General features: G+C 35.5%; 2 protein-coding genes across 2 annotated transcripts; one reads left to right on the top strand and one right to left on the bottom strand.

The window, feature by feature from the left end:
* Nucleotides 1–2,137: 2,137 nt before the first annotated feature.
* LOC112007484 (FRIGIDA-like protein 4a) lies at nt 2,138–6,042 on the bottom strand. The gene is made up of 3 exons (XM_024039835.2): nt 5,036–6,042; nt 3,013–3,188; nt 2,138–2,925 (listed from the first exon to the last, which is right to left on the bottom strand). Exons 1-3 carry the CDS (start codon nt 5,871–5,873, stop codon nt 2,350–2,352), a joined length of 1,590 nt encoding a protein of 529 aa, XP_023895603.2. The 5' UTR covers nt 5,874–6,042; the 3' UTR covers nt 2,138–2,349.
* Nucleotides 6,043–13,460: 7,418 nt separating this feature from the next.
* Nucleotides 13,461–14,954, top strand: LOC112006366 (peroxidase 72). The gene is made up of 3 exons (XM_065767018.1): nt 13,461–13,778; nt 13,976–14,167; nt 14,275–14,954. The coding sequence occupies exons 1-3, from the start codon at nt 13,554–13,556 to the stop codon at nt 14,713–14,715; spliced, it is 858 nt and encodes a 285-aa protein (XP_065623090.1). The 5' UTR covers nt 13,461–13,553; the 3' UTR covers nt 14,716–14,954.
* Nucleotides 14,955–18,570: the final 3,616 nt, after the last annotated feature.

Raw genomic sequence — 18,570 nt, 5'->3', positions numbered from 1 at the left:
GTAATTTGAATACCACGAACTAACACTTTGTTTGCACTTTGTTTGTTTTGAAGTAAAATATTTTCAGGGATTTGGTACGACAAGAAAAACTTTTCAAAAAAACCAACAAAACCAGTGTCTTGGCCACTAGAGCCACTAGAACCACTAGTGTCGGAGGTCCAGTGACCAGACCATTGGAATCGAAAGACATAACGGTGGCTTCGATGGCCAGATTGCCGACGATTGCTGTCGGAACGGTGTCTTGGATCCACTATTTGAAAAACCGGATTGAACCTTTTGGTTTAACTGGTTGAGCCAGATCTAAACTCGAAACAAGGTTAGCAAGAATCGGGAAAATTGATCAAAATTAGGAACCAGTCCCTTTTCCTGTTCTTTGACCATTCTATTTTTCAAAATCATGCTTTGGCCACAGGACCACCAACATTGGTGGTCGATGTGGCGTCTCTAGCCAACAGAGTGTCGACATCAATCGCCAGTGTAGAGTCTCCAGACTATTGGAATTGAAAGACAAATCGCCAGTGTAGAGTCTCCAGACTATTGGAATTGAAAGACATAATAATGGTGGTTTCGACAACCAAACTGCTGAAGATTGCCGTCAGAACGGTGTCTCTGGTCCATTGTTTGAAAAATCGAATTAAACCTCTAGTTTCACTGGTTGAGCCAGATTTGAACTCAAAACAAGGTCAGCAAGAATTGAGAAAATTGACCAAAACTAGGAATTGGTCCCTTTTCCTGTTCTTTGACCATTCCATTTTTCAAAATCATGCTTCGGCCACAGGACCACCAACATTGGTGGTCGGTGTGGCGTCTCTAGCCAACGGAGTGCCAGCACAAATCGCCAGTGTAGAGTCTCCAGCCATCAGACCACCGGTACCAATCACTGGAGAGGTGTCCCCAAACCAATAACCTAGCCATCAGATGGTAGGGGAGAAGCTAGTATGTGTTTTTGGAAAAAATTTTACCAAATTTTGTAAGATAAAATATTTTACAAATTTGAATAAATGATTTACAGTCAACAGAAAATATTTTGTAAGTTTAACTACATTTTACCTGCAAATAGACACCTAAAAATAGGAAAACATTTTTTTTAAAATATTTTATTTTAATGCTCCATTTGTTAAAGTAAAATATTTTTGAGAAAACGTTTTCCAATATTTTGGCGTTTGTTTGCATGTAAAATGTGGTCAAACTTGTAAAATACTTTTTATAGACCATAAAAATCATTTATAAAAATTTGGAAAATGTTTTACCTTTAAAATTTAGGTAAAACATTTCCAGAAACACATTATTGCTCCCCTTTCCCATCTGGTGGCTAAGTCATAGGTGTGGTGGCAATCACCAACGGTCCAATGCTCAGAGCTGCCATTCTAATGACCAATACTAGCAATCAAGTAGTTGAAGCCACCATTTCGATGATCGATGCTGACAGGCCAATCATTAGAGACATCTTTTGACAGTCCGATGGTTGGAGCCACCATTCCAACAATCGTTGTTGGTAGTTTAGTCACTAAAGACACCATTCCAACAACAATCACTGGCAGTCTTGTCACTGAACCTTTAGCTTTAGCGATTGTGGTTTTGGTGATTTGTTTGATAAATTTTACATGTCACACCAAATACCTAAAAATATTTTACATGTGCCAAATATTTTATTAGTAAAACAAATGGAACGTTAAGTCACAACTTTTGCTACAACCATCTTACATAGAAGACTGTTATTAATTATTTGCTACTTTCACAGGAATTTACTGTTTTTCGCCACCACTCATATTTTGTCACATAAATAGTTGTCAGTTTGTGTCTTTATGGTACTAGAATTTTGCATGCTCACTTTTATTATAAAATCTAAAATTGCGTGTAACAAAAATTATGATAGAGATATTTTAATAAAATTTAAACACCATCTGTTATTAAAAAAAAAAAAAAAGGATGGTTGGGTCGGAAATTTAAAAGAAATTAGAAGAATAAAAAAAAATGTAAACCTAAAACCTTTTAAAAAAAAATTAAAATCAGGAAATCCTAAATTTTTACTAATTGGTTCAGGTTGGGTCAGAATCAAAAAAGCCGATCCATCGCCATTGCCCTATAATTGATCCACTGATAAAACAAAAGGATGCACATTTGCAGGGACTCACTCTTGAGAATCAAATCCACCTTTCACTCATATAAAGAGAGAATTCATGGGGAACCTTGAGTTATTCCCACTTCAACCACCAAGAAGGGAGAAACACAGAAAATTAAGATAAAAGGGTGCACTCCCGAATGAAGAAGCAGGAACTCATTTCAAGATTACACGAAAAAGAAGGAAAAAAAAGATCCTCTAATTTTATAGCTACTGCTGCTTCTAAATTACTGTGTATACGATGAAGGTTGGTATGTGGGTGGAGCAGCATTGCCATAATCATAAGCACCATAACTAGTCTGGCCTCCATAAGAAACAGTGGCCCGATAACCAGCGGCACCCATGTTGTCCACAGGGAGTGAGTAATGCTGTTGAGGAAGTGCAGCAGGACTTTGGCTGTGGGGAACACCATAGCTCGAAGCATAAGGAGTTGTATTGGGACCATCGTACATACTTTGGCTAGGATAGTTGTATGGCCCAGAATATCTTGCAGCAGGGCTATGCTGTGCAGGAGGAGCCGGGTTCCTCCGGCTGAAAGGAGGGAAGGCATTACTAAATTTGGCTGCTTTGGATGGACGGAAAGAAGGTGGTCCACTGCTCCGGCCACCACCAGAACCATAAGCTCGCTTGTTTTGAGGCTTGCTGGCACCTGCTGAACTCTTTTTCCTTTCTGCCTTGGCTTTCTCCAGATGAGTAGCCCTCTTCCTCAAACTATCAAGGGAGAACTCTGATTCGAGCTTGTGGTCTTCTACACATTTGATGATGGCTCTAATAGAATTCAACTCCAGAGTGCTTGACTCCTCCTGAAAACGTTGATTGAAAACAAATAATCACACAGAATACATACAATCGGATGATAGAAAACTTATATTTGTAGATGTTACACATACTGTTGCAGCCATGCTATTATTTCCATTCTTCAATATGGTGCTAGCATTCTTTTTGGAGTTCTTGAGATACGATTTAATGAGAGAGACAGCAGGAAATCTTTCAGTCAAACCAGCCTCAGAAGCAAAATACACCGCCTCCAACTCTTTACCACTCTTCACCAGTTCATCAATAATATCTGTACAAATGAGAAAATTCTTTAATGACGATGATGTGGCTAAATGAAATTAAAGAAAGTTGGACATCCACACAAGTGAACAAGGAACTGAAGCAATTTTACTTTGTTCTTATCCTTAGTGTGTGATTGGATCTTGATTATAACTATAAGCCAACTTTTTTTTTCCCTACTATTTGTGACTCTCACGTGAGTCTTCTACTTATTTTATTCAGCTTTTACCTTTTATATATAGCACTTTTAGCAAAAAATGTTTTGCAAAAAGGAATATAAGCCATTCCCAAACAAACCCTTGCCATCAGCTTTTTCATTTAGCCTTTAGCTTATTTTGTTTATGTACAACTTCTTGAAACCTCACTTTTTCAAAGTATTTGCTTACTTTCAACAAAAAGCCAAATAAGTTGATGCCAAACGGACCATTAGCTAAATTATATTATCAGTCACTGTACTGTAGTCAAGATAGGTTAAGCTGAAAAGAAACACAAAAAATGAGAAATTTCCAAGCATGAAGGTGTGGAACATGTCATAAACAAGTGGAATATAATTGGAAATCAACCCATACTCTCATGTCCTTATTTACTAAAAAAAATTAGCCTAATTTCAACATGTCCAATTTGACATTATTCTAGAGGAAAAATAGATACTTAACACATCACAAAATTCAAAACTATGTATGCCAAAGCACTTTTTTTTAGACTGTGAAGCAAGGGAAGACATTAAATGTATCTTTAAAAGAACACCTATCTGTAAAGGTTCCAACACATTTGCTAAATTTATTATCAAGTAATTGATTCTTACATCAACTTGATATTTTCAAGCAATAATGACTCCTGTAACTCAACCTACCACTCCTCATACATCTTTTCCACAACAACAGGATGTTAATAAGTATATACTAAACATAGTTAGATTATCACATTAATTTGATTTAATGGCTATTAAGAGACTTTCTTAAACTTCTAAGCTTTTCCTAGTAAAATAAACTATCGACCAGGAAGGCAACAAGAGTTTGGTTTGTGCCTAAAACTATAGGCAAAAGCTCCCCATGCACAGTCAATTCATAAGTTCTATGCCCTATTGACCATTAGTCGAGGCAACACACTTTATCATCGATATAAACCACCCTTTTGCATCAATATAAATTTCTGAATGCATCTAAAAAGGAAACTCTGACCATGGATCCATAAAACAACTAGGTCTAAGCACATCAAATGATATACAATAGATGGGTTCAGTGATGATCCTTAATCTATTGAGAATCAGACATTTGACACTATTTGAATCAACTATTCTAAGAATACTTATATACATGTTGGTCATCGCACAAGTATTAATAGTTTAATTATAACTTATATAGAATTACTGAAGCTTGACTTGGACAAGATTGTAGCTACAACCATAATCTGATTCATGTTTTTCAGGATGGAAAAGAGTCATCAACCTTAACAATGTATAAAAAGGATTCAGAAATTCACAATATGTCATGGTTTCTAATTTTCATAATCTCTTTTATCCATGGATGCCATGTTTGTAGTGGCCTCACTTTGATCACACACACCATACATAATAGGCTATTAAAATACAAATGTTCAAATGCACCATGTTCCGCATTTAGAACACCAAATTCTGTATTAAACAGTTGCATTTCTTTTGTCAAATAGTCACAATCAACCGCGATGGCAATTAATGTTTGCCTTATCCAAGAATTGGCATTCACAAAACAATAACTTGCAATACAGGTTACCATAATTAAACATACCAAAAAGTCTAAACTGTAATACAAACATACACTACAATGCAACATATAACACAAACAAATATAAGCAATTAAGCTAGAAGCCAATACCAACCTCCAATTTTCTCTCCGAATCCCAAGGCAGCCGCAAGCTTCGCCATATCCCTCCTGGCCGCAAACTCCACCACCAACTTCCTCAAGTACTCCTCATCAAACCTCGACCGCAACCCGAACCCAAGCACCATTTGCAAGAGCATCACGGCCTCAGCCGGCCCATATACCGCACTGCCTTCCTCGTCCATCTGCCCTTTCCAGAGCAATACCATCTCCGCAGCCCTCTCCACCACACTCCTCGCGAACTCCGGTCCCTTATTCTTCTTCGAATTCATCTCCGGAAACAGCGCCTGGATCAGCATTCCACACGCCCACCGCTTATCAGCCGATTTGCGCTTCAAGAACTCCTCCATTGCATCCAACACCAGCCTCGGCGGGTCCACCGCCTCCGCTATCGCCTTCGAGATCTCCGCACGCAACGAGACCGACTCTTTCCGCTTCGAAACAATGTACCTCACCAGCCCCGAGGAATCCATTCTCCGTGAAAGCGATTTTAGGGTTTCCGACAATTCGGCAGACGCGGAAACGGGTTTCCCGAAATCGGCCAAGGCGGCTTCTCTCTGCTCCTCGATGCGTGCTGCGGCGGCGGACTCGCGCTCGGGAATCGAGTCCTCGCGGTGGGAGAGAGACTCTAGGGTTTCACGGGAATTGGATTCCAGGGCTTGGATTTTGGATTCCAGGGACTGGGATTTCTGGGAGAGAGAATCTTGGAGGGAAATGAAGCGGTTGGATAGGGTTGAGTAGAGCTGGGTACATGAGGATAGAATGGTCTTTTGGGCTTCCAGGTCGTCGAACAATTTCTGAACTCTGTCTGAGTTGATTACCAACTCGGTCGCCATGGCTGGGAGATTGAGCGAACGGTGACGTTTCTTGGAGGTTATCTGATTTAGAACCCTAAACCCTAATAGCGAAGAAGAAGAAGAAGAGGAATGTTGTGTGGTATTCTGATATTTTCTGAAGCTGAAAGACTGAAATCAATTTTTCGTATGTAATTTTTTTATTTTGATTTTCAGAGTAAAAGAGGCTCCTTATTACTGGTTAAATTACAGGAAGGTCCTTTAACTAGTATATATTATCTCTCTGCCCCCTAAACTTCTTTTATTATTTTTATTTATTTATTTTTTAATGGATAAACTTATTTTAATTTGTTACACTCCTGATCCTTAACAAATAACAAACTTATTATTGCGATGGCCACTTTACAAGTATAATTGCTTGTAAAGTGTGGAGGATAAAAGTTGGGATTCAAGTCTCTAGAAGGAAGTTTTACACACATTTATAATTAGTTCTTAAATTAAGTTGCTCAATATGATTATAGATGAATCAATGATTTAGGTCAAGTTTTCGATATGGTTCTTCAATCAAACGAACCTAAAATTCCTTTGTTTAATTTTAATGGTGGCTTGTTTGTTGTTCTAGATGTCTATGTTTTGAAATTTTGGATTAATTGTGATATGTTTTCCGTGCACAAAACATTTGGTGTAATAAGTCTATTTTCACTTTATCACGGTAACTAATGTTAGCCCTAATTGAACTTATATTTAATAAAACTCTAATGGGAAAGGATTTTCATCCACTTCCATATTTTCATTAGGAAATTTTAAAATATTTCTATCAATCTCATCATGGATAATAATCCTAAAGATTATGCACTTGTTAGTGGCATGAGCAATTGAATTGTGTCATTTAATTAAAGAAACCTCGCCCTCATATTTCCTCATTCGAGGGTATTTTATGTTTGCATATGAGTTTAATTTGCTTTGCTTCTAACACCAAATCAAATATATCATATGTCCTATTAAGATCAAAGGAATATGTTCTAACGTGCCGGAGCTGTTGGCTAGTTAGATTCTTCTGCTTCCGCGTTCTTTTTGCTTAGTGTTTCACAAGTGAAAGGTTTTGGGCCTACAGACCCTGCTAGATCAATCTCATAATTAGTATCTTGATAATAAGTCCTGTGGATGAATGGTTTATCCTAGCATGCCATAGGCCCCCGAGTCTTAGGCCCATAGGAAAAATAAGGAATGTCAAGAGGGCAGGTCCATCCCGAAGCAATGATGGGTAGTGCTGAGGAAGGCATTATAAGAAAATATCCCTTTTTCCTGAAAACCTAAGGGCCCCAACCCACCTAGGCTTATTATCCTGGGCTGACCAAACTGATGAGGTGTCACCTCGGCTTATCATGTTAAATTGTTAATCCACTGAGGAAGTATTGGCACAAGGGGATACGGTTGACTCACCATAGAGGATAAAACTTGAATTCTGCAACGGGGCAATCATCACCTCTACATTAATTAGATGTGCCTACTTAATAGGGGTTGTATTAATTATTGAATGGCCGACTTGAGTAGTGCTACACAGTCAATAATCTACTCATCATGGTGGAGTTCACAATTATCTTCTGACCTCGACCATGATAACCTACTACTAAAGAGAGGATCAACTAGTATAAATAGGACTCTTACGCACGAGAGAGAGAGAGAGAGGAGAGAGATTGTACTTGTTCTCCCATTTATAATGTTGGTAAATCATTCTTCAAATTTCCACTTCCTGTTTTTATCAAGTTTCAATGTTTTGATTACCTTTTTTAGCCCTCCATTATAAACTCCAAACCCATACAAAACAAAATAATTGTGGCAATCAAAGTTTTGATATCTTTCTTGGAGTCTTGATCCCCACAAGTCCCGTATGAAGCATTTTTTCCTTTAGCTTTTTTCTCTCAAAATGCTTTCATACCTAGTAGCTCTTTCAAGCAGTTAATACAAGTCAAACAATGTGATTTCTTCACAAAAAATAATTCTCAACTTCAATATGATTTGAGAAGGTGATTGTAGAGATTGTTGATTGTGAGGGTGATGGATAGACGTAGACTAGGGTTTCTGGGATTTTGTGGCCAAAGAAGAGTGATGTTTCATAAAGTAACCAAATGTCTCTCCTAGGTTTTCTATAGAAATTTTTGTTTCACTTTGTTTTTATCAAAAGTCTTCAAAATCTGAAGAAAAAGTTCCTAGATTTGATGAAGGGGGGTACTACTTATACGATGGAGTGGATTAGAGGGTTAAAATATCCCTCATCTCCATTCCTGTAGGAGTTTTTGAACTTTTTTTTTTTTCTTTTTATCCTCATGCACATTTAAATTTATGTTAGAACTAATAAGAGGAGCCAAAGTTCGAATTTAGTGAGATACTGGACTGAAGTGTTGATCAACACTTATGCTTTTGTGACCAAGTGTTGATTGATACTTGTGTCCTTGCCCCTTGGTGGTTTTCGCTCTAATTTTGAATTTTGTGCAACCTCTGCTCAATTTTTTTAATTTATTTAAGTATAATTACGAGTTTAAAAGCTATTTTTAGCCACTTAATGATCTGAATATCATCCTAATGATTTTTAATTCTTAATTTCAAAATTTTCCACTTTTTCACAAGGAGGCAAAACTAAAATAAAAAATTATAAGATTTATCTTGTAGGATTTTTTTTTTTATATATATAATTTAATACATTCTTGATTTAAAAATTAAATTAATAAGATTTTGACATAATTAATTTTAATTAATCCAATTATGGATCAATCAAAATTAACTAATCATAATCATATGGTTTTATCCTTAATATATAAGGAAGCATATCAATCGTTGATATTTGATGTGGCTTGATCTTTTGGTCGGATGATTTAATTTCTCATTTAGCTTGTCGTTTTAATCATCACGAACTCAAATGTATTTCGGAATTGAATTCATGTCCATTGAACAATCTAAATGACATTCTTACCTCTGGAGTGTTTTCAAAATTTCACCCTTGAGTGAGGGTCTAATTGCAAAATGGTGTATTTACAATAAGCTTCATATTGCACCACTTGTCATGCTATTAGAAATTAAGGAAAATTTGATTACCAACAATATAATTTATACCCTTGGCTATTACAATGGCATCAACTAGTTATTATGGACCATCACACGTTTGTCGTCAATCCGTCCAAAAACGTTTTTGTTTTTTTTTTCTTAATCCTAAATTTTTTTTTTTTTTTTATAAAATTCTAACGTGTTATGTGAGTTTTTTTTTTTTTAACCTAATTTTTGTAATTATTTAATTTTGGTATTTTTATGCAAAAAAACGTTATTTTAGGTCTAGGAGATTTATTTCCTTGTTTTTAGGTTCTTTTAATGTTTTTTAGGTCAAATTTGGATCCTATTATGGTTAGGTATTAATTAGGGCTTATTTTAGAATATATTTTCTTGTCCATCAAGTTTTATGGGGCCCTTAAATAGGCTTCCAAGTTTGTATACGTTTTTCAATATTAATGATATTAATATAAATTCAAACTTTTGTCTATTTTTCTTCTGGTGGATTCTATATAAGATATAAAACCTAAAATTATCAGAAAAAGAAAATAGTGATGATGTGAAAAATTGTGAGAGTTTCAGAGGTTTCGGTTATATATATATATATATATATAGATTAACACAAACATGTGAGAGTTGTGGGGTTATTTTATGGTATGAGAAGAGGATGGTTAAGTCAAAGCAACCGTTGTAATCAAAGTTTTCTCTATGCTGTTCGGAATGAGTAATTAATTTGCCTTTGTTAAAACGTGCACCTCCAATTTTCAAAGATTTGTTGAGTTATCATGGATCTTCATTTGTGCATTTCCATTATAATCCTTGATGCTATAATGCAATGTTTGCCCAAACATCAATGGATGGCAAAACTGACATGACTGTGTATAATGGAGGGGGCTCTTATGTCTTCAGGTTAAATGGACAAAATCCTCGTCGAATTGGCCCTTTGTGTATCAGTTGAAGGGTCACAACCAACATTTTGCTCAACTTTACCTATTTGATATATATATATATATATATATATATATATATTAATAGTCAAAGTTAAAGCAAAATCCAATTAGATTTTAATTGGATTTTCAATTTCACGCCACATATCTTATTTAATTTTTAATTTTGTGACAAGGGAATTATTGAGAATAAAAATTGAAGAGTCTAAATCTAATTAGGTTTAAATTAAATTTCAATTAGAGTCCAATTTTCCACCACTTGTCCATCTAAATTTTTAATTTAAGGGAATTATTGAGAATAAAAATTGAAGAGTCTAAATCTAATTAGGTTTAAATTAAATTTCAATTAGAGTCCAATTTTCCACCACTTGTCCATCTAAATTTTTAATTTTCGTTTCAAGTAAATTATTAGGTGTAAAAACTGAAGAGTTTAAAACCAATTAAATTTTTAATCATATATATATATATATATATATTTGAACTGTATAATTGTAATTATTTTTAATTGTATTCGTGCATATGCACGGGATTACACACTAGTATATATAATGAGAAACCATTACATATTTTAGAAATGTATGGTTTAAAAAAAGTGTAAGCTAATACCATGTATACTTTGAACTGTATAATTGTAATTATTTTTAATTGTATCTGTGCATATGCATAGGGCTACACACTAGTAAATAAATAAAATTTGGCAACAAACTTAGTTGTAACTTAAAATTACCACTCTACTCAATAATTTTTTTTTTTATATTGAATATGAATTTTTACAAAATCAACTATTGGATTACAATACTTCTTATGTTCTCCATGCTTGCAAAATTTTTAAAATTTTCAAAAGATCAAAGATCATTAAATATTCCATCAATTAAATGTTTAAATTTCAAGTTTTTATGATATAAAATTATATATAAAAAATAAGTTTATGAATAAAATAGTAAATAAAATTTGATTGATACGAAATTTGACGTAGGTGTTAAGAACGTAAAGAACGTGAAATTTAATAGTTAGATTTTTAAAATATATAGACATGTTAATTATTTTTTTTGAACTTTTTACCCCGTCTTTTTCCAAAATAAATGTAACAAAATGCATATAGAGAGAGGCAAAATTGTGGGCCAATGGCTAATGGTCTAAGCTGATTCTCATGCAAATCGATCTAACTGGGCCTTTACAATGTTCCAGGCACAAATAGCCTATAAAACTTTAGGGGCACAAAAGTAAAAAAGTCAACAAAATCTCCTTCACCATCGTAGGGTTTATGATATGGATATAGCCACCGTGTCAGTGTCAGTCAGTTCTTCTCAGTTCTCAGCTTCAACTTAAGATATTTTTTTTTTTTTTTGATAACAAACATCAGATACCTTTCATTCAATTGGACAATTGTCCATAGAGATTACATCCATAAGAACCTGTTGTGAAACACAAGGGGGAGTATCTTCCACCCAAACAGTACAGTCATCTATTAACTTAGCATACTTGGCTAATTGGTGTGCAACCATATTGCCATTTCTGCCGACATGGGAAACTGTCCAGGAATTAAAGTGCAGCAGCCAGAGGCGCATTCCTTCAGTCACCTTCCTGATTGAAACTGGGGCCGAAGCGATATCAGAGATGGCCAACACCACCTGCAGCGCATCTCCTTCAATAATAATCTCCTTAAGGCTTAGATCTTTAGCCAGTTGAATGCCTTCTTCCATAGCCTTTGCCTCAACCTCTAAAGGCCCCAACGGGAGTTTAAATCTTTTGCTCAATGCACCCATGAGTTGCCCTTCTCATTCCTGATTACAACTCCAACACCACAGCATCCTGCATCCAAAAAAATAGCTCCATCCACGTTAACTTTATACCATCCAACCCTTGGCGGTTTCCAAATGGTCTTGGTTCGTTCCTGGCTTCCATTTGGGGTAGGAGCAATTTGTCTACATTCCTCAGTATAGTGTCGAGCTTCCTCTGCAATTTGTTTCGGCTGTTTACAGAGGCCTTCATGCTTGAAAGAATTCCTATTATTCTAGATTTTCCATGCCGTGATTGCATACTTGTCCCAGTCATGTATACACTTATCTTCCTTCAAACTCCATACCACATCGATGAAATCCTTTGAGTACCGAAGCTAGTCCTTAACCTTTGTTGGCAGACCCCCACTTTTCCAAACCTTTGAAGCAAACTTACACCCCCAAAGAGCATGACCCGATGTTTCACACAGTCCACACAGCCCACAGCTGTCATCCCCGGTGATTTTTCGTGATGCAAGCGTAAAGTTGGTTGGTAAAATGTTTTTGCAGGCTTTCCAACAGAACTGTTTCACCTTATTCGGGCATTCCAACTTCCAAATAAACTTCCAGAACTCCTTCATCTTTGATCTGTCTGAGATTTCCTCCGTAACCTCTTGCTTCTTTCCTCCCTTAATGAGATTTAATGCCACCTCATAGGCACTCCTGACAGTAAACGAACCATTCCTTGTTCCTGCCCAAATCTGAGAATCCTCAGGGAGAGTGATACTAATAGGGATGCTAAAAATAACTTCAGCTTCATGAGCAACAAAATTGTTTTTCACCAACTCAACATTCCAGGCACCTTTCTCTTTATCTATTAGCTGCTCTACCCTATCCAACGCTTGTACCTGACTCCTCGGGCTGACAACTTTGAAGGTGAATGGGGTTGGAAGCCATCTATCCTCCCAAATCTTAACCTTCTTCCCATCACCAATTAACCACCGGGATCCTCTCTCAAGAACTTCCCTCGCAGCCAGCAGACTTCTCCACATATAGGAAGGTCTTCGTCCCAATTTTGCTTCCATAAAGTTGCTTCCCTTAAAGTACTTTGCCTTAAGATGCTAGCTAAGAGTTTGGATTTAAGATGTCATGAATCTCATGAACTTAGGAACTATTAGACCAAATTCATGGGGTTTGTAGAAATCACTCTATGGTTGATTTTGGAAATCTATAAGTTTTTGAAACTTTTATCTTTTAAATTCTATTCAATTTTTCCCCCCAAAAAAGTGAAAACATGAAAATACCCTTTTTTTTTTTTTAATTATCAAAAAGATATTTGAAGTTGATGCCAATAATAATAACGATAATAAATCAACGTCATTGATCATTAGTATTGAATTATTTGACAACACTTTTACAATGTCTTTCTTTATCATTTCTCAATTCACAAATCTAAAAACCTCTTTATCAATTTAGTTATCAACTGAACTTAATAGTTTCAAATCATTTTATAACTTTAGTCTCTTAATAACAATACAAGGGATGCACATAATTTCACAATATATTAAAATAGTGGACTGTTAGTAATAGATTTATGTATAAAATAGTGGGAAAAAGTGTCGTTCACATAGAGTCAACTTTCCACCAATTAAAACTTCAGTATGGTGTGAAATTGGGTTTATTCCTAGATTTATTGTTATTCAAATTCAAACGTTTGCTTCACTGTAATCACCTAACCTAAGAGCTTCTAGTAAGCCAAGGTATGAAAAGCTACCTACTCTGGCGTCCAGCGTTTATTTTTTAACGTAGTTAGTACCCAACTCCAGCACTTTTGTTCCCTTCCTTATTTTTTTTCTCTCTTCTTAAGACTTCGTCTAATATTGTCTACAAAGTTTTCCTTATAAATACTCAAAAGCCATCCACGTCTCATCATATCACGTTTTGAAACTTCTCTGCAAGTGTTTTATAGAAGTCTTGGTCTAGAACCTTGTGTGAGACAAAAAAGAGAGACAATAATGTCTCAGCTCACTAGTTTTCTCTTGGTTCTTTCTCTTTGTGCTTTTGCTCCTCTTTGCTTCTCTAGCAGGACCAAAGGTGGTTACCTTTACCCACAGTTTTATGACCACTCTTGCCCAAAAGCTCAAGAGATTGTAAGGTCCGTACTGGCCAAGGCTGTGGCCAAAGAAGCCCGTATGGCAGCTTCAATTCTCAGGCTCCATTTCCACGATTGTTTTGACCAGGTCTTGCTACTAGCTTGCTATAACTAGTCACTTCAATGACTAGCTCTCATTAACTTTATAAATTCAATTCAATCATATTGCAACATGCTAATTACAAGGACTATATATTAATACCCGTGCTTGTAAATTTCATAAGCAGAACTCTATTATGTATCACGATGGCTTTGTGTGGTTGACACAAGTTGTCTATATTGCAGGGTTGTGATGCTTCATTACTGTTAGACAGCAGTGGAACCATAGTCAGTGAGAAGAGGTCAAATCCTAACAGGAATTCAGCTCGAGGTTTTGAAGTCCTTGATGAGATTAAATCTGCACTGGAGAAAGAGTGCCCTCATACAGTATCTTGTGCTGACCTTTTGGCCATAGCTGCAAGAGATTCCACTGTTCTGGTAAGTATTACTAACATTTTTAGTGCATTGTATTAATCGGGCACAACCAAATTACTCTTACATGGCCAATACTCAATTCGATCTGATCATGTTTTGGATGCACACAGAGAGGTGGGCCCAGCTGGGAGGTACTATTAGGCAGAAGAGACTCCAGAAGTGCAAGCTTGAGTGGTTCTAACAACAATATTCCTGCTCCAAACAACACATTCCAGACCATCCTCACTAAGTTCAAGCGACAAGGGCTTTTGAAAACCCGATGCCCAAGATCCGGTGGTGATCAGAACCTGTTTTTCTTGGACTATGTCAGCCCAACAAAGTTTGATAACTACTACTACAAGAACATATTGGCTTCAAAAGGCCTTCTGAACTCTGATCAAGTTCTTTTAACCAAGAATGAAGGATCAAGGGAATTGGTAAAGCAATACGCAGAGAACAACCAACTTTTCTTTGAGCAATTCCCCAAGTCCATGGTTAAGATGGGAAATATTTCTCCATTGACAGGTTCAAGGGGAGAGATTAGAAAGAACTGCAGGAGAGTTAACTCTTGATATTACTACATAACTGCAGTTTCATTGATTCTCATGAAAAAAAAAATTGCATTTTCATTTCGTTGTTCTGTTTCCTCTGTTTTCTACGAAAATGTATGTATAGCTTGATGGAGCCACTATTTTCTTTCTGGACAACATACAGTTATGCAGTTTAATTGCTTGTTTCGTAATGTGGATTTATGGAAGTTTTAGTGTATTTTGTATTAAATAAAAGTTGAAGCTACTGGGATCCTTCTTGACATCAAGTTTTCCTTGTTACATTTAGAGTTTGTTTGGATACAGTTGAAAATTAAAAAATATTGTAGTAAAATAATTTTTAAATGTGTAAATAGTAATGCGGGACCCTTTTTAATGAAAAAGTGGTTGAAAAGTGAAATTTGTAGATCTGTAAACAATAAAATTTGTGCTGAAAAGGTGAAAAAAATCACACTTTGCTGCTACTGTTTATGACCAGTACATGAACAGTAACCTCTACAGTGCTGCTATAGTAAAAATTGTCTATAAAAAGCTGAAAACGCGTAAAAAAGAAAAAAAAAAAAATGCAAACGCCAAACGCAAGATTCCTATCCAAACCCACACTTAGAAGGCACCAATTATGATTATGATGTAAGAGCCAACTTTATTTTAGGGACGGCAAAATTTGGTCCTTAAAATATGTGTCAAGGATTAGTTTATTTTGAACGTTATCAATTTAGTGTCACGGAGCAAAAGTTGATAAAAATATAGATTTTTGGAATAAATGTCGCTTGACTGTTCATTAAAGTAGCTGGACTGCATTGGAATTTTTTTCTTAACGAATGCCCTAATCGGACCCTTTCAAAAATTAGTTCGAGGTTAACAATTCCTTGTCACCACTTGTCAAAAATGGGGTCTTTCATGAATTTTTCTAGATAAGTAATGTTACGCACTGACAATTCTTGCAATATTTTATCAATAACAACGGCCGACTTGCAACCTCCACAGTTGGTGAAATTTTGTTGTGAGCCAGACTTATTGCTTTTAGAATGATATCAACTTGGCCAGAACCACTGTACACCAATCCAGATATCTTATTCTTATCACCACGGTTGGCTAAAACTTCTCCTGAAGTTATTATCTCCACTAGCTGTACCATGTTTTTTTTTTTTTTTTTTGGAATAAAAAGGGAGGTGGAGGCGACCACTATGACTCACTCCTTGGGAGTGACCATATGAGCATCTCCCTTTAAAGAATGTTAGATTGAGCCATGGTTACTGTGGTCGGGGTGGCCATAGAGCTCACTCTAGCCCCACGAGAGAGTTAGTAAATCAGGGGTTAGTTGTAAGAGGCAACCCCACTCCCCGTTAGGGTTTAAACGTGGGACCTCAAGACAGCGATCACATACCTTGACCACTAGGCCACCCCTCTCGGTGGTCCAAAATCTTGACTTTTATTTTCCATGAACACAACATTTTTATAACACTTTTATAACAAATTATGAGTGGTAAATTGTTACTAATTTTAATTTGAACTCACAATTTAAATTATTATTTTACTCACTAATAACAGTTAGTAACAACTTACTACTTAAGATTTATTATGAAAGTGTTGTAAACATGTTGTGCACATAACATTTCTTCTTTCACATATTAATTCAAGCAATATCACAAATCAACCAAAATAACCGTTTATTAACCTAAACAACTACAAACCACAAATCGTTCTAATCCAAAAAATTTAACAAAGACTTATTAGAAAAATAAAATAAAATAATTGACAACCAATCATCAACCTATATTTCTTCTTTATACTTTTGACCCACTAACTCGGTCATTGTCTAACACTAAATGAAACTCAATGAAACTGAACTGGTGAAAACTCAATGAGGCTCAACAACCTTGAATTCCCAATTTATTGGGTGGCAGTTATATCTATTTTCAAAGTAATTGAGAAATGGTCCAAATATCTTTTTACTTCACTTCAGAGCATTGTAAGCCAGCAATCCAATCCAATTGATGCGACATTTTGTTTTTTTTGGATAAAAAGTCAAGAATAGAAGAAGTGCATGATTTAAATTTTGATGCTTACAGAACTACCTTTCCAGCCATGTTATGGTTAGCTCTGCCAGCCTTGGCTTTCATGTAGAGTGATTTTACACATGACAAGGTTGAGACTTAAGAGAGAATTGGAACCCTATATGGGAGTTGCCCACCAATCCCATACTAAAGGGGTTGGATGTGCCACTTGGCCCATGGGCCATTGACTCCAGTAATGGTGCCGAATATCAACTAGAAAGAGAAATCACATTTCTGATATTTAAGTTTCTATATATATTTTTTAAAGAAACAATCTAACTGTTAAACACACACACCCTTAATTACACTTTCTTACCAAGTTCAAACACTAATTTCTTTAAACATTTAGTAGAGGGTATTTCTATCAAAAGATTAAATATGCTTCAAAAAATGAAAAAAAAGAAAGAAAAGAAAACTATATGATTATTTGTGCAGTGGTACCACACTTTTACTGATATTAATATAACAGCTTGATCAATGAATATTCAAGAGAAAAATATTAGTGTTTGTTTGAGAATATCTTATTTAACTTCTTAATGAAAACATTTTGCTGAAAATGTGCTACAGTATATATTTTTTTTTTTTGGAGAAACGTGTGCTATAGTGTACTTGTATTTTAAAAAAGTGAATTTTAGATTTTGATGCTAACAGACCTACCTTTCAAGCCATTTTATGGTTAGCTCTGCCAGCCTTGGATTTCATGTAGAGTGATTTTACAAATTACAAGGTTGAGACTTGAGAGAATTTTGGAACTCTATTCTTGCTCACCATCCCATACTAATAGGGTTGGATGTGCCGCTTTGATGTAGAACAAAGAGCACAGGCCTTCCTAGAATAGCAAGTAAGGGCACTAAAAGTCACGATGCAATAAGATTAGGGGGGGATGCTAGTAGAGGCCATCAGGGCGACCATGTTAGAATTGCATGCTAGACTTGAGATGCTTGCCTTGAGCATCGCCCAAATTTAGGCGAATTCCTTCGTTAAGGCCCCAAAAATAGTATTTTTGCTATTTTTAGTAATATTTGTTTTTCCTTAATAATTTTTAGTTTAAAAGTCAGGATAAGGTCCTGTTTGTTTTGGGATGTCTTTTAAAGATAGTATTTCAATTTCCTCAATTATCTAAAATTTTCTATTTTTGGCAAAAATTACTATTTTACCCCCTAATTACGTAATTAGCGCGAATTAGAGTTTCTAGGTGTTTCCTAGCCGCCATAAGATTTCATTTTACTATTTAAACATATTGTAGCCTCCAGGGCAGTTCAATTTTTCATATTTAAAAATAAAATATAGACTTTGTCTATTTATCTCTGGTGGATTCTAAAACCCTATCACCTTGTGGGTGGATTTGAGGTTTTCATTCAAAAGCTAACATGTTTAGTTGTTGTTGATGTTGTTGTTTTTTTTTTTTTTTTTTTTCATTAAGAAAACAACATGTTTATTTTCTTGTAGCTTCCGCGACATCACACTTAGCCCATTGGCTCCAGTTTATAAATATTTTATGAGAGTAACTTTGAAGTTGTCTCTGGTAGCAAACTTTGAAAGTGCCAAATATGAAATATCAACCAGAAAGTGAAATCACATTGCAGACAGTCAAGTCTCTAATTTCTTTAAACATAAATATGCTTCAATTTAAAAAAAAAAAAAAAAACTGTATGATTATTTGTGCTGTGGTTCCACACTTCTAATGATATTAATAAAACAACCTGATCAATGAATCTTCTAGACGACAAGAACATTAGTTGCTCCAAAATTGTTAATAGAAAAGTATAACTAAAGCAATTTAGAAAATATGAGAGAGAGAGAGAGAGAGAGAGAGAGAGAG

Source organism: Quercus suber, unplaced genomic scaffold (genome assembly GCF_002906115.3).
Source record: "Quercus suber isolate HL8 unplaced genomic scaffold, Cork oak 2.0 scaffold_765, whole genome shotgun sequence".
Classification (NCBI taxonomy): Eukaryota; Viridiplantae; Streptophyta; class Magnoliopsida; order Fagales; family Fagaceae; genus Quercus; species Quercus suber.
Note: the sequence above shows the minus strand (reverse complement) of the source record. Positions and strands in the feature narration are given on the sequence as shown.